Below are 16,056 nucleotides of genomic sequence, written 5' to 3' on the forward strand. Positions count from 1 at the left end.
GTGAGGGTTTCTATCTAAAGCATCTCTGCCCCACTTTATCTTAAGTGAGAACAGGACGAGCCTTAACACTCCTATGGACCCAGTCAACTATCATTCCCAATGGAGGGGAATATAGTCTCAATTGGGATCACCCAAAAGTCATTTCCACTTGAGATGGGAATGTATTACATGAATTTTTAAAGCATGATGTCTGACTCACTGGTATTTAAATTAATTTACATTCTCTGATCTCACACCTACCCACAGTGGGAGACTGGACAGGGAGAGTGCTAGATGGCAGTGGAAAGACACTCTCAGATAAGATACCAGCTATGCATGATGTACAAAGCAGAATGTGGAGCTATATATTTAACTCGGACTTTCTTATGGCAAGAAATGCCAGGTTCATGAGGGAACTGTGGGTTTTCTTGGGCAGAACCCAAACAGAAACTGCTCCTGTTATCAGAGAGGGCAGTAAATAGAGCTGGAGGTGGGTTAGGAGAGAAATGTACCCTATTAACTTCCAGAACATTCTTCATCTCTGCAGAGGTAGCTCACACAGCTCTGGGAAGAGCAGGCTGGTCTCCATCTGCTGTTTTTGGCACTGATGTCAAGAGAGTTTCCTAACATGGCAGGGAGCCCAGGGTGTGGGGTGGAGGAAGGGGGAGATAAAAGAGAAGGGACCTGAATTTGAGACAGAGAGGATTGGCACTTAAGCCCCATGGGTCCTGAGATCAAATCTTGGCTGGGATTCCAGATGGAAATGAAATTGGGAGATTAGTCCTGTTGCCTCTCATTAGCATCATCCTACTTGGTACAAGTGTGTAGGGGGAGCTGCTTTCTAGAGACCTCAACATGCCTCAGCTAGGGGAAGATGCCAAGGCAGAAGTGGGGGGAAATGCTCATCCATTAGAAATCCTCCTGCTTGGTGAGCTTATCCACAGTTATTAGCCCTTCAAATGGGGGAAGTATATGAGGGTGGGTGTACAGGCATACGGTACCACTACATGCAGATGTGAGACTATGTGCTCCCAAATGTATGATACCTGTCTTCCCCTGGGTCTATGCAATTCCTCACATTAGTTGGCTTAAAGATTATACCAAATGTAGAAGCCAAGAAAATCATTAGAGAGACAACGGTGAGTATGTGGAAACAAAATAGGCAGGAGCCGATCATTAAGAAACCAGGAACAGACTCGTTCTAGTCAACAGCTGTAATTCAGGCCCCAAAGGAACTGATTCCAACTATGTTTCCCTGGTAACCGTGGCTAACTGCTAAACAGATCTATTCTCAGAATAGCTGTAATTAGGAATTGGGGGACAAGTACCACAACTGTATCCAAGGCAAGATTTATAAGTGGACTTTCCATTGGATGGGTTAGAAGACAGAGACCCCAGGTAGACATGGGTGGGGCAGGGGAGAAACTTACCTCAGACTGTCATCTGCTACATTTTTACTTTAACTAATTCTTACTAATTATGTGTGAAGTTCTCTTGTTTCTACATGGCTGGAAGACCATAAGAGTGGTCACAATATCTTCTAAGTCCATTTTTCTCTGGTTCTAGCAATCTGGAACAAAGCCCAGCCTAACCTCCCCAACCTGTTACAGTTCTGGCTCCTGGGGGTATGTGCTGTTACCTCCCTGGGATGGGAAGGGCTAGAGTGAATTGGGATGGGGGGCGTCCAGAGGCTCCATACCTTGGCGGGCACCCTGAATTCTCCATACTCTTTCAGCAGTTCCTGAGTCTCCTCTGTGGACTCCCCAGTGGAGTTGTGTGTTGAGAGAAAATATTCGCCTGTCTCTTGGATCCAGTCGAGTGCCTGTGGGAGGCAAGAACACCCACCATATCCCCCAAAAACCAGTCCTCAGGAGGAAAATTCACCAGAAGGAAGGTTTATCTGGATGATATAACAGAACTTGACAAATGTCAACAGGCAGTCATAAACTGTTAGCTAACTTGTTTTCACTTGACTCTTTAGGCTTGAAGCACCCTGAGGGGATGGAGTTTATGTTTCATTACAGGGTATAGGACTGAGGGATCAATAGCCTTGGAGGCAGAAAGATCTCAGTTCAAATCCTGCCTCTAATATCTCCTGCCCTGGACAAGTCACTTAAACTTAACTTCTCAGTACCCTAGGCAACTCTAAGACTTTAAACTATAGAAGAGTTGCTGTTCTGTATCAGAGAAAGGAGTTTCCACATCTGGGATTTCCTGCCTAAATTTGGAATCTCCCACTTCCCTAAAGGCTCTCCTTAAGAGAAAAAATAGTCTTTTTCTCTTTTAGGCATCTCCTCAAAACCCTCAGAAATAGAGCACTACATACAAAATGCTTAATTAATGCTGTTGGTGAGTTAAAAAATGACCACCTACATCTCTCCTCCTTCCTGCCAGCTGCCCTTGCCTTCCTTCTCCCTCTTCCCTGTCCTCCTGCCTTAGAGAATCTCCTCTGGATTCTCTCAGTCTTTGGTTGCTGTAGAGGGGGATGGGAATGGGGTAGAAGGGTTCCCTGAACCTCCCAGCTCAAGGGGCAAGCTCTAGGAATACCTGCTTGGCGCTGCGTTCGAACACCACATACTGCTGGCACTGGTCTAATCGTCGCTTCTTCAAGGTCCAGAAATGTAGCACTCGGTTCTCCCTCTGAAGAAGCTCGCTCAAGATGGCTGTGGGGCAGAGCAGAGGGGTCACAGGCCAAACCCAGACTACCATTTTGGACTCTTTCCAGTGGCCAGACAACCTAGCCCACCAAAGAACCCTCCTGCCGATGGCCCAGCCCAGGGGACAGTAGACAGGCAGCATAGAACATAGCATATCAGGGGAAAAACAGAAACACCAGCTTTGGTGCCGGAGGATCTGGGTTAGAACCCTGGGTCTGCTCCTTCCTATTCTTGTGACTCTGGACAACACAAAATAAGGTAGCTGGACCAGATGATCTCTAAAGTTTCTTCTAGCTGTAAATCCTGTGATCCCAAAAAACCACAGCTTGGGGACTTGAAGGGATAAGAAGGGAATCACAGAGGGTGGGGCTAGAATTTGGAGTTAAATGTAGTATAGACATGTGTATACATATGCATATGTATATATGAGTTTCTATACTTAGAATTTATATATCTACATATTACATAAATATGTGATAATTTAATAATTAATTTAAATATTTTACTATCGCGTTATTTCTTATTAATGTGATTATAATTAATAATTTAATATTAACTTAATAGAATAATCAATAATATATTCAATAATAAATAAGTAAATATATGTATATATACACACATATATAAAAGTATATATATGCATGTGTGTGTGTGTACTAAATATATATGTGTATATTTATTTTTTGTGGGGAACAATAGTATATTCTGGGATACCATATTAGGGAGTCAGTTTTTCCCAAGAATAAGTGGCTACCTGTTTCAAGGACCTCAGATGCCATCAAATCCAATCTGTTCAATTTTATAAATATGGAAACTGAGGACCAGGGAGGTGAGGCCATAGGATGATAGATTTAGTTTCCAGGGACTTCAGAGGCTGTCCAGGGTAACTCTCTCATTTTACAGATGAGGAAATGAGGATCAGTGACTTGCCCAAGGTCACACCAGTAGTAAGTATTGGAGTTAGGATTTGAACCCAGGTTCTCTGAATCCAGAGGAATTGCTCTTGTCCTCTTTCCACAGGAGTGATTGACTCAATTTCACTGATAAGAATTTGATAGCAGATATAGATTAGACTATTATAGGTTCCCAAAGTGAGTAATACCACCCCCTGGGGGGCGCTGGAACGATTCAGGTGAGGTGTTGAATAACAATAAGGGGGTGATGGAAGAATAAGGAAAGAAGAGAAGAAAAATTTGAAAAACTGTTTGTATATATTTCATCTGTTGTATAACAGAGTTAAAGTTGTAGTGATTACATTATTTTGTAAGTAAACACCCAAAATGCATGTTATAACCAATCAAGGGTCAAGACTGCCGACAGGTCTTAACAAGCAAGTGTTGGCAGGCAAGTATGTCGTTCATTGTCCGAAAGTCCACCATGCACTGACTGGAATATGTGTGTGTAATGACTTTCTTACAATACAATTATAGTTGCATGACATAATACTGCATCATCAAAATTTCAATGCAGAAAAAAACCTACACATTTACAACAAATTATTAAAGATGTGTCATCTTAAAATATATTTTATATGTATATTATTTTGAAATGATGAGAATTTTTTTAAAAAAATCATTAAAGGGTTAAAGAAGGTAGATTTCCAGGGGGGCACTGAGTAATTTTTTTTGAAAAGGGGGCGGTAGGCCAATTAAGTTTGGGAACTTCTGGGCTAAATTATCTCAAAGTTCCCATCTGGTAATGTTATGTCTACCTCTCTGGGTCTCAGTTTTGTAGGATCCTGCCTCTAGAGGTGGAAGGGACCTCAGAGACCATCTAGCATGCCCCTCCTCCTACCTCCCCCCATTTTATAAATGAGAAATTTGAGGCTCAGGATGGTTAAGATTTACCCAAGATTACACAAGTTCTAAGTGTCAACGGTGAGAATTTAACCCAGATCCTTGAACTTCTGAGCCAAGGTTCTTCCCACTACACCAGGCTGCTTCATCTGCATATGAGGGGTTTAGACTGGCTGATAATCATTTAGATAATGCTTTAAGGTTTGGAAAATGTTTTGCAAATATTGTTCAGTCATGTCTGTCTGGCTCTTTACCACCTGATTTGGGGTTTTCTTGGCAAAGATATGGAGTGGTTTTTCATTTCCTTCTCCAGCTCATTTTACAAATGAGGAAACTGAGGCCAACTGGGTTAAGTGACTTGCCCAGAGTCCCACAGTTAGTAAATGTCCGAGGTGGGATTTGAACTTAGGTCTTCCTGACTCTAGGCTCAGAGCCCTAGCCACGTACCACCTGACTGCCTCAGATAGACTCAAAGTTTCCTTCTAGTGCAGTGCATTACAAAGAACCCAAGCTCTGGGATCCCAGGATTCAATGAAGCTGAGACCCCTGGTTTGTGGAATAGGCTGGGTTGCATTTCTACAGCTAGTCCTCCATGCCAGCACAGAAATAGGTGCTTACTAAATGCTTGTTCCCTCCTCCCGCTTCTATGTCATTTATATGAGACAGCACGAACGGTCCACTAATTCAGCTGAACCAACACGGTCAGTCAACACATTAATTCTAACAATATATTCTGTGCCTAAAGTCACACAATCTGTTCTGTACTAGGAATGTTTCATGCTGAAGAATAGCTGGGCTGTAGTCACGAGCCAGTGACCAGAGTGACTGTATAGAGTGTGGCTGATTCTGTTTTCACTCTCTCTCTCTCCCTCCCTCCCATTTGGCTGAGAGATCCTTGGGGACAGGAACATTGGCTTGTTCATTAGACTGGATGCTTCCTGAGGGCCGGGACAGCGCTCCTGTCACTTAGGATCTGAATGTCAATAAGCAGAGAACCTCTAACCTCTCAGCCTCAGTTTCCTCCCCTGTAAAATGGGAATAATGGAGCAGCCACCTCGCGGGGTTATTGTAAGGATCAGAGTGCTATAGAAATGTTAGCTGTTGTTATTATCATCTCACTTTTTCTCATCTTTTTTTAATAGAATTCAGATAGAAATGATACTCAGAAAAATCATTATTCTTCTGTCTTCTATTTAATGCTTTTTTTTTTAGAGGGGAAGACAGGGTAATTGGGCCCAAGGTCACACAGCTAGGGAGTGTGTCAAGTGTCTGAGGCTAGATTTGAACTCAGGTCCTTCTGACTCCAGGACCTTTGCTTTATTCACTGCACCACCTAGCTGCCCCTATTTAATGTTTTGTGGACTGTTTCGCACGTGGGTAAAATGACTGTTTTTCTATAATTGAACAAAGCTGTTGGGATGTAGCGGGAGCCAGATGGAGCCCTGGGCCTGGAGTCAGGAAGACTCACATTCACGAGTTCAAATCCAGCCTCGGACATTCACTGGCTGTGTGACCCTGGATAAGTCACTTAACCCTGTTTGCCTCAGTTTTCTCATCAGTAAAATGAGCTGGAGAAGGGAAATAGCAAATCACTCCAATGTCTGCAAAAAAAAAAAACCCAAAGGGGGTCAGAAAGAGTTGAACTGAACAGTACCAAGCAAAAATAGGATGTAAGAAGATCTTTTATAACCTCAACGAAAACATCCTCAGGACACTTCCAGTGGCAGACATGCTCATGAATCCTATACACCTTGTCCCCTTGCCATAGGATTTTTCTCCTTTATTCAACTGAATGCTCCTTGGAGGCAATAACACTTTCTCCCACTAGTCTGGGAACTCCCTCAGGCTAGGAACTCAGCGTCCTCTTCATTCGATAAGAGAAAACTGGCTCTGGAATCAAACTGTTCAGATTTAATCCTACACCTGATATTTATTACCTGCCTGATCTTGGGCAAGTCATTAAACATTCTCGGTTTCCTCATCCGTTAAACGAGAAACTAGATAATAGATGATTATTGCTGGATTAGATAATAAAACTATTAATAATTAAGCTACCATTTATATAGTACTTTAAGGTTTGTAAAATGCTTTACAAATATGCTATTACTTCAGATGAAAAAACTGCGGTTGAAGTTTAGTCAATGGTTAGAAAGCTGGTAAGTGTTTAAGGCTGGATTTGAACTCAGGTCTTGAGTTCAGGAAATGTTTACTGACTGATGGGCTGAATGACTGACTCCAGGCTCAGTGCTCTAACTGCTGCATTATCTACTTGCCCCTAAATAGTCTCCGAGATTCTTTCCAGCTCTCGATCGAGCCTCTGTTTTTCCTTGGTTGTGTATACCTCAGCCCACTCGGCACCTTATGAAATCTTTACAACTTCAGTTGTCTTTTGCTCTGACAGTTTTCACATGGTCAGCAATCTCTGCCATTGCCCTGAGGCGATACAACTCCTCTGCTCTCCCTGGGAGCTTATCCTCACCTTTCGTCAGCAGATAGAGCCCCACAGATCACACAGCAGGAAACTCCTGTTACTCAAGCATTAGGAAATTGGATGTATATTTTAAGATGAACTAGGGGAAGAGGGAGGCATTATGTAAACCACCTGCAGGAGCCCCTGTTCTATACAAGCGCAACTAGAAAATAGATTCTGAAACAGCACTGCTAGGGGTGGACCAATCACTCCCATTTTGAGGCTTCTGCTCATTATGGCTACATGGCTACTAATTTGTTCAATTTGTCAACTTGATGAACAGAAAAATCTTCCCAAATCAGGCTGGCCACTTCCCCATGCTGCCAGGGCACTAGTCAAAGTTTCAGCTTATTGCTGAAACTTCTTCAATGCCACAGTTCCTTGCTCCACTTCTCATCCTCTAACTCCGCCCTGCCCCATCTCACTACCACCTTTTTGTTGTGGTGGTGTTATAAATCCAACTCTAATTGGGGTTTTCTTGGCAAAGATACTGGAGTGGTTTGCTATTTCCTTCTCCAGCTCATTTTACAGATCAGGAAACTGAGGCAAACAGGATTAAGTGACTCATCCAGGGTCCCACAACTATTAAGTGTCTGAGGCTAGATTTGAACTCAGGAAGAGGAGTCTTCCTGACTCCAGGCCTGGCAACTTGTGTACCACCTACCTGTTCCACTACCACCTAGGGAAAAGGAAACATTGTTAGGGTTAAATTTCCTTGCCTGCTCCTCATCACCAAGGACATACCTCTTCAGTGTATAGGGATGGCTTAAACCTAATTGTTTATCCCCCTACATCACTGCTTTTCCACATGCCTGGAGCCTGCCCCATGGAGGGTTAACAACTGGGCCTTCATATGGCCAGAAGATAGATCGAGAGGCAGTGGGGCATAAAGAATGGAGAGCTCTACTAAAAGCTAGGAAGAATTGGGTTTAAGTCCAGCTCCACACACACTGGTTGTGGGACCCTGGGTAAGTCACCCAACTTCTGAGTTTCCCGGGCAACTTTGTATGACTCTAAATTGCAGAGAAAGTGACAACTTGCATTGATAGAGGGAGTTCCCTAGGTCAGTGAAACCACAGGTACAGTCCCTGTCCCTAAATGTGGTCAGATGAATGATAGCTTTTAAAAGTTACAATTTTCATAAATTAAAAAAAATGTTTAATAGTTGGAGGAGACCTTAGTGATAACCCAGTTCAGGACTTTGCTCCTTACTCTTCAAGCAGAGGCTGGATGATCAAATGATCTTTGACATCCCTTCCAGATCTAAATCTACAGTCCTATGAGCTAATAATCAGTAGTTCTGTAGAGGCAGAATGTTGGATAATATAACAAAAACAACAGATATTTTCCATAGCACTTAATAGTTCCCAAAGCTGTTGGCCTACATTATCTTATACAAGCCCAACAACCACGTGAAATGGTACCACAGCTATTATTGTCCTTATTAAAAGGGTTTCACTGCCAGGAGCATAACTTCCCCCTAAACCCACAAAGTTATTTCAGCATATAGAATGAAAACATTCCAACCACACTCACACCATAATCTGGAAATCCACATGAAGGAGATCACGCTTCAGTCATATTTAGTCTCTTTTTACTTTCCAATAGACCATAAGTTTCTGCAAATGGGAAAGGGACTCCTTCCCTTTTATTTGTCTCTCTCTTTGCATTTCCAACATGGGCACGATTAGAGATAGAAAGGATAGACTCTTTTTTTAAAGCTTTGAAACTTCTGACAGAAAAGTTCTCCCGTTTCTGTCCTTTTCTCCCTTGGTTGATCAGACCACCAGAAAAAGGTCAGCTAAAAATATCAGGATGTAGAACACAAATGTAAAATGCTTATAGCATATATTCTTCATAAAAACAAAGAAAAACATAACCTAGTACTTGCTCTTGCTTTCTCTCTCGCTCTCTCTCTATCTCACTGTCTCTCTCTCCATCTCTGTCTCTCCATCTCTCTCCATTTCTCTCTCTCTCTCCATCACTCTCTCTGTCTCTATCTCTGTCTCTGTCTCTCCATCTCTCTGTCTCTCTCTCTCCACTTCTCTCTCTCTCTGTCTCTATGTCTCTTTCTCTGTCTCTCTCTCTCTCTCCATCACTCTGTCTCTCTCCATCTCTCTCTCTCTCTCTCTCTCTCTCTCTCTCTCTCTCTCTCTCGTTTCAGGTGAAGAAGTCTTTGACTATGTTTGTAAACTCTCTTTTCAGGGGTGGGGAAGGAGGGTGTAGAATGTGGGTAGGATTACAAGCATTTAGAGGTGAGGAAAATTTTACAGATGAGGAAACTGAGGCTCACCAAAATTAAAGGACTTGTCCACAATCAAACAGCTAAGAAATGTCAAAGGCAGGATTTGATCCCAATTCTTCCTATTTTCAAGTTAGTGCCGTCTATTCAGTCCTTTCAGTCATGTCCGACTCTCTGTGACCCCATTTTGGGGTTTTCTTGGCAAAGATACTTCCTTCTCAAGCTCATTTTACAGATGAGGACACTGAGGCAAACAGGGTTAAGTGACTTGCTCAGAATCACACAGCTAGTAAGTGTCTGAGGCAAGATTTGAACCCAGGAAGGAAAGTGTTTCTGAGCCCAAGCCCAGTGCTCTAGCCACTGCACCACTGAGGTGCTCTGTGCTATGCTTGGCTTCTAAAATCCCTTCCAAATCTGATATTCCATGACACTGAGGCCCAGAAAGGCTGTGATTCACTTAAAGTCACATAGCTGGGTGGCTGGCAGAGATAGGACTGGAAATAACAATCATGTTAATGATAATAGAAACTCATACTTAATATAGTACTTGAAGATTTATCAAGTACTTTCTTCATAATAAGCCCATGAGGTTCACAGTGGCCAGAAATGTTCTGATAAATGTTTAACAACCAGCTCTCCAAGTATTTATACATACATACACATATGTCTGAAACACTTTTTAGTTTAATTGCATTTTAATATTTTCCCCATCACTTTCTTAAGTCTAGAGCAAGGGTGGGGAAGCTGCAGCCTTGAGGCCAGATGTGGCCCTCTAGGTCCTCAAGTGCAGTCCTTTGACTGAATCCAAACTTCACAGAACAAATCCCCTGGTCTAGACAATCAACAAAACAATAAATCAAGCCCTGATGTGTAGTATTTGCCAATTTCTGAAGCGTAAATTCTCACATTGAAAATCTAATAATTAGCTCTCAAGAGCTGGTTTGAGCTGACTCCAGCACAGCACCGAGTGTGACCTATGCGGCTGATGTGGCTAGTAGCTGGGGACGGCTGGCACTGACCTTTCACTTGTTGCTCAGGTCCCCTGGTATGGCTGGCCACACTGGGCATGCTGACATTATTCCTGTGGATGTACTTCAGAAACACTTCAGCATTTCTTCGGGCAAGCGTGCATGCCTAGGAGAGACAAAGAAGATGCCCCCTCCCATCAGTCATGTGGAAATGGAGACCACTGCAGAAGGGGACTCATTCCCCTTCTTCTAGGATGCTTACAGTCTTGGCCTTTGAGGTTTATGGAGGAGGAGCCTCCTCAAATTCATGGGAAATCGTGCTGCCCTGAGGCAGGGGTTGGACAATATGACTTTTTGAGGTCACTTCAGATTTGAGGATATGATGAGCTCTATTTTCTCGGGGAAGTCTTCTTTTTATCCAGCAACATCTTTGATGCCCTTCCTCTTGCTCCTTTGAAACTAACAATATAATCTTTTTTATTTAAAAATGCTTTTTTTTTCCTCTATTACATGTAAACAAAAATTTCTAATACTTGTTTTTTTAAAATTTTAAGTTCCAAATTCTCTTCCTTCTTCCCTCCCTTCCCACCCCCTCTCCTTGCAAAGGAAAGCAATTTGATAGATTATACATGTTTGGTCATTCAAAACACTTCCATATTCACCATGACAATGTAGTCATGATCCATATTGGGACAAGTAAGGTCATTAGAGTGGAGAATTCCCAGAATGGGAACTCCCTCTACCAATGCAGATTGATGATTTGGCTACAGCTCACAGTTTTAACCTTGCTCCTGATCTACCCATGGTAAATGTTCTTTACTAGTTTGGCTTCCTTTCTTCTGCTGGAATATTTTTCTAATGCCAGTCAGATAGTGGGAGCTCAAGGAATATCAACTCCTTGTAATACTAGCCTGATTTAAACATAATTAATTAGGAAAGTAAATCTGGTGAAGGGAAGAGAGTAGCACACACATTACAAATCCAAATAGAAATTATTTTTACAGCTATTCACTATGTTGTATTATCTCTACTGCTAAACTCATGACATTCTCTCATCTTTCTCTAGCTCTTTTTACATCATTTCTCTACTTTTATCCTCCTATTCCCTGTAGGTGGCAGAAAGAATAACACAACGTTCTCTCCAATGTGCAGATGGATAATTTAAGGCTCAGGCAAGGAAGTGACAAAATGAGTGGGGGGCATATTGTTTTTTACTTCCATTATTTTTATTTTTTTGGCAACATGACTAATATGGAAATGTGTTTTGCATGACTTCACATATATAATGGGAACCTTCTTGCTTGCCTTCTCAATGGGTGGGGGAAGGGCTGGAGGGAGGGAGAGAATTGAGAACTCCAAATTTTTAAAAAGAGAATGTAAAAAAAAATTAAAATATAAAAACAAGTGGGGAGACCCAGGTGCTCCTACTTTCAACCCAAGGACCTCTACCCCGCACAAAAATCTTCAAACCTGTAAGTTTTCTTACTATTAGGTTCTCACTGATCACAAGCAGGCTACTTAAGGTCCTGTAAGCTTAAGAAGAAACGACGTGATCGAAGAACATTTAGAAGATGCATCAGGTATGCTTAGAGTTAGAGGAGGAGTGTAGAAAGGCACTCTGTCTTCCCTCAAATTTGACCTTTCATATATGCACACATATGAATGTTTTGGTTTTCTTTTCTCAGTTACATGTAAAAACAATTTTTAACTTTTGTTTTTTTATACTTTTTCATGATTTTCTAAATTCTTTCCCTCCTTGAGAAGGCAAACGATTTGATATAGGCTATACATGTGCAGTCATGTAAAATGATTCCATGTTAGCTGTGTTGCAAAAGGAAATACAGACCAAAAAAATGAATCATAAAGTAAAAAAATAATGCTTCAATCTACATTCAGACTACATTCAGACTCCATCAGGTCTTTCTCCGGAGGTAGACAGCTTTTTTCATAATAAATCCTTTGGAATTGTCTTGGATCATTATGTGGCTGAGAATAGCTAAGTCATTCATAGTTAATCATCATACAATATTAGAGTTACTATGTACAATGTTCTCCTGGTTCTGCCTGAGCTTTCTTTAATAACTCACTATCTAGAATCCATTCTTTTGCCTGAATTCTTGAACCTACTTACATTTCAGGCCTATATCGCTTTCTCTGGGTGACAAGTTCCACAATTTCCTCCTTAGGATATTAATATTTCCTTTTATTTGTTAGACAACTTCTTTCTAGACACCTCCATTTTATTTCCATTCCTGAAGGCCTTATCAAATCCTTGACCTTGGATCATAGATCCACTCAACCTTATTCTTGTAGGACTAATGACTAAAGCCTTCTAATTTTCCTGGCCTCCATCCATCGGAAGCCCTCTCAGTGTGCTGATCGGCTTGATGCTTTTCTGACTTACTGTTCCTTTAAGCTCTTTCTTTAGGTGTAATGATCAGAACAGCACATGGTATTTCAGAGACAGATACATCATTGTATTATGCAAGGTTATGACCATGTTTTATACATCCTTCTCTTCCTGGAGACATCAAGCAATTTGTTAGCTGTTCGTTTATGGTGGCACTTCAGGTTAATGTCTCTGGGAAACAGTCAGTGACGACTGCTATAATCCCTTTTCCTGAGTCATAACTGATAGCTCAGAGCCCATCCTCTTGTTAAGAGACCTTGGCTCATTTCCCTGCACTGTATGATATGGCACTCATCTGCACTGAAACTCACCTACTACTTTTCTATCCACTCTCGTGGCCTTATGAGAAAAGATCTCCTGCATTGTGGTGTTTCGGTACTCAGTTCTGTATCTTAGCTGGAAGCAGTGACCTCTCTTGAGTATCACTACTTAACTGGGGCAGCAGAAAGAAAATGGCTACCAGTTATCTATAATGTGTGCCTGCCCTATAAGGATTTTGTAGCTGGATAGCATCTCAAAAGTTAAGGGAATCCAGGGAGGAGCAGAAAGATGTAAATGAACAAACGGAGACAGTTTATTTTCTACATCCATTTACCATCAATCCTAGCTGCTAATAGGAGGGTTCTTACCACTATCTTAAGAACATAACTAAAAATACATCAGATCAGAGCAATTTGGGTTTTTTTTTTCTTAAAAAAAAGAACATTACCCTTTGATATCATGTGGGAAAGGAATGTTGTATCTCTGTTTAAAAATCTGTCTTACAAGTTATTTAGCTGAAGCTTATATATTATGTTCTGGTGTATCCGTATGTATGTACTCTAAGCTCTTTAATGGAGCAGTTTCTATCTGACTGTTAGATTAATTAGAAGTGGGTGATAAGGGGAACCAGCTGAATGGGAGGGCAAATACCGGATAAGAGAGGGGTGAGGGAAAGCCTCCTCAAACAAAACACTACCAAAAAACCCAGAGAGGCAGGAGAAAACTGGGTCTCATGAAGATTGAAAGGTCACTTTACTATTTTTATTTTCTTTTTTCTTCTTAATAACTGTAACTTGTGAGGAAAAGGTATTGGGCAGTAACAATAGGGACCTTCCTTTTGGGAAGTTGTAAGCAGGCAATAAGAGGTTTCTCAGTATTGAGTGATTCACAAGCTGGAAGTAAATTGTTTACAAGGACTTTCAACACAAAATCATCAGGGACTTCTTGGGTTGGAAATATGCACACAGCATGGGGAGGTTTGCTCAAAGATGCTAGATGAGTTACTTCTATTCATCCTTGCAGGGAAAACCAGGGCTAAATTAATCAATGATTCATAATAGACAAGTATTTGGGAAAAAAGTACCTACATTTTATATTTCTGTAAATCTTGCTCTACATTGCATAGCATCTATTTATATGCTGCTCAAATTAATAATTAGTTAAACTAAATTAAAAATTAATAATGAGTTATGCTTAAGGTTATTATTCTCAAAGAGCAAGCATAAATGAGCACAAAATTATGTTATTTTCTTTTGGTTTATTAACCACACCTACGAAAAGCTCAATTGTTTGAAGGTACTACTTTCCACCTAGTAGTAATGGCAAATGTTAATTGCAAGCAAAGTATTCAACTGGAGTAATCACTTTGCAAACTCAAAATAAAAAAATTATAATGGCTAACATTGTACACTGAGTTGGTACATTTTCTCTTTAAATCTTCCTTCCTAAATAATTAAATGCTACCGAAAGTAGCGTAGATAGGAAGCCTTTCCCCAGGAGGGAAAGATTGAGAGAGCAAGGAGATGTTGGGTTGGAGACCTAGATCTGACCTTGAGGAAAGCCTCTTTTTGTTCCAGATGTTTGCTGATGAGTGGAATGACATGGTCTATCTCTGCTGCCGGCCCCAATTTATCCCGTCCGCCGCACCAGTCCTCATCTCTCCGGTATTCCTGCTCTAGGCTCTCCAGGACACTGCATACCTAATGGAAGAAGAAGGAGAGAACGGCTGAGTAAATCATTCAAACAATAAATCAACAAATGTTTACAGAGGAGCTTACTAAATTTAGCTGGGGAGACATTATGCCCATGAAATGACTTCATACTTCCAAAGTATCACCCCAAGAGTATACGTGGATAAAAATTTAACTGAGCTATTTTTAAAAGGGACACACTATGAAAATGGGAGGGGGCACTGAAAGATGTGAAGAAAGAGAGGGGTAAGGCAGGACATCTGAGACCAGCTTCCTCTTTCACAACTTTGCCCAGAGCCATACCTGTCCCATGATTCTGGATATCTTAGACCTGGCTATGGGTCCCAAATAACTCAATTAGTTTTGTCTTTAGAGACATCTTTTCTTTCTGCAAATGTATAATCCAGCGAGGGAAATCTGAACAGATTTGCAGGCTCAGGACTTAAGAGAACATACTTTATAGGCACATAAAAACCTCAGGTCATACAGGTAAAAAGCCTTAGATATGAATTTGTTAAACTCCTAACTATCACCTAAAAGAGAAACCATATTTGAGACACATCACCATGCTAAGGAGCAACTCAAATGGATGAATGTGGATGAAAATTCACTCAACTTTAGAATTTTTTCATAAGAACACCTTAATTAACCTGACACAACTGAACATTACCTCCATCTCTTCAGAAACTTCACAGCACTTGTGTACACACATAGAACTTGTCTTTAAGCATGCATACACACAAATGCATATACTTCTAAGGTGTGCAGTGCCTGGCATCTAACTGATGCTTAATAAATGCTTGTTGAGTTGAATTAAGAGGGTATAAATAATATATTTATGGTAGATATAGCAAGGTGGCATAATCAAAGATCTGGCCTTGGAGTTAGGCTGAATCCTTCCTCAGACACTTACTAATTGTATTGACACTGGTAAGTCAATTAACCTCTTTTAGCCTCAGTTTGTTCCTCTGTAGAATAGGTATAAAAATAGCACCTATTTCAGAGGATTGACTAGAGGATCAAATGAGATAGTACATGAGTCACTCTAAACCTCAAAGTGCTAAATAAATGTTAGCTATAATTATTATTGTATGTGTTTCGTCTGTTTCTTCCACATGAGTTTTGTCTCCTACCTTCGTTCAATCTCCTTGTAATGCGGATTCCTAAGGATAAGGGGCAGCTAGGTGGTTCAGTGGATGGAGTGCCAGGAAGACTTATCTTCCTGGGTTCAAATCTGGCCTCAGACACTTCCTATCTATGGGACCCTGGGCAAGTCACTTCACCCTGTTTGCCTCAGTTTCCTCATCAGTAAAATGAGCTGGAGAAGGAAATGACAAACTACTCCAGTATTTTTGCCAAGAAAACCCCCAATGGGATCATGGATAGTCAGACATGACTGAAATGACTGAACAACAAAGATAAGGATTGTGCCTCTTTAAACTTTGAGTTCCAAGAGATAAAGGTGATTCTCTTCAGCATGCAGCAGTCTGAGCCTTTGAAGGTGGGGGAGGGTGGGGTTTCAGAAAATACTGAGTCAGTATTATTATTAGATCATTCAGTTTCTGCTTTGGAGCCCCATCTG

At 41.2% G+C, this 16,056-nt stretch overlaps 1 protein-coding gene across 1 annotated transcript in view; it reads right to left on the reverse strand.

Annotated features, from left to right (window-relative positions):
* The window catches only part of LOC118839981 (kalirin), a 413,338-nt gene that overhangs the window by 89,815 nt on the left and 307,467 nt on the right, over positions 1 to 16,056 (reverse strand). Inside the window, exons 16-19 of the mRNA XM_036747488.1 lie at positions 14,334 to 14,483; positions 10,164 to 10,278; positions 2,527 to 2,642; positions 1,679 to 1,801 (exon numbers count right to left, since the gene is read on the reverse strand). Coding sequence (XP_036603383.1) covers positions 1,679 to 1,801; positions 2,527 to 2,642; positions 10,164 to 10,278; positions 14,334 to 14,483 — 504 coding nt within the window. The remainder of the gene's footprint in view (positions 1 to 1,678; positions 1,802 to 2,526; positions 2,643 to 10,163; positions 10,279 to 14,333; positions 14,484 to 16,056) is intronic.

Source organism: Trichosurus vulpecula, chromosome 2 (genome assembly GCF_011100635.1).
Source record: "Trichosurus vulpecula isolate mTriVul1 chromosome 2, mTriVul1.pri, whole genome shotgun sequence".
In the NCBI taxonomy this organism is placed as follows: Eukaryota; Metazoa; Chordata; class Mammalia; order Diprotodontia; family Phalangeridae; genus Trichosurus; species Trichosurus vulpecula.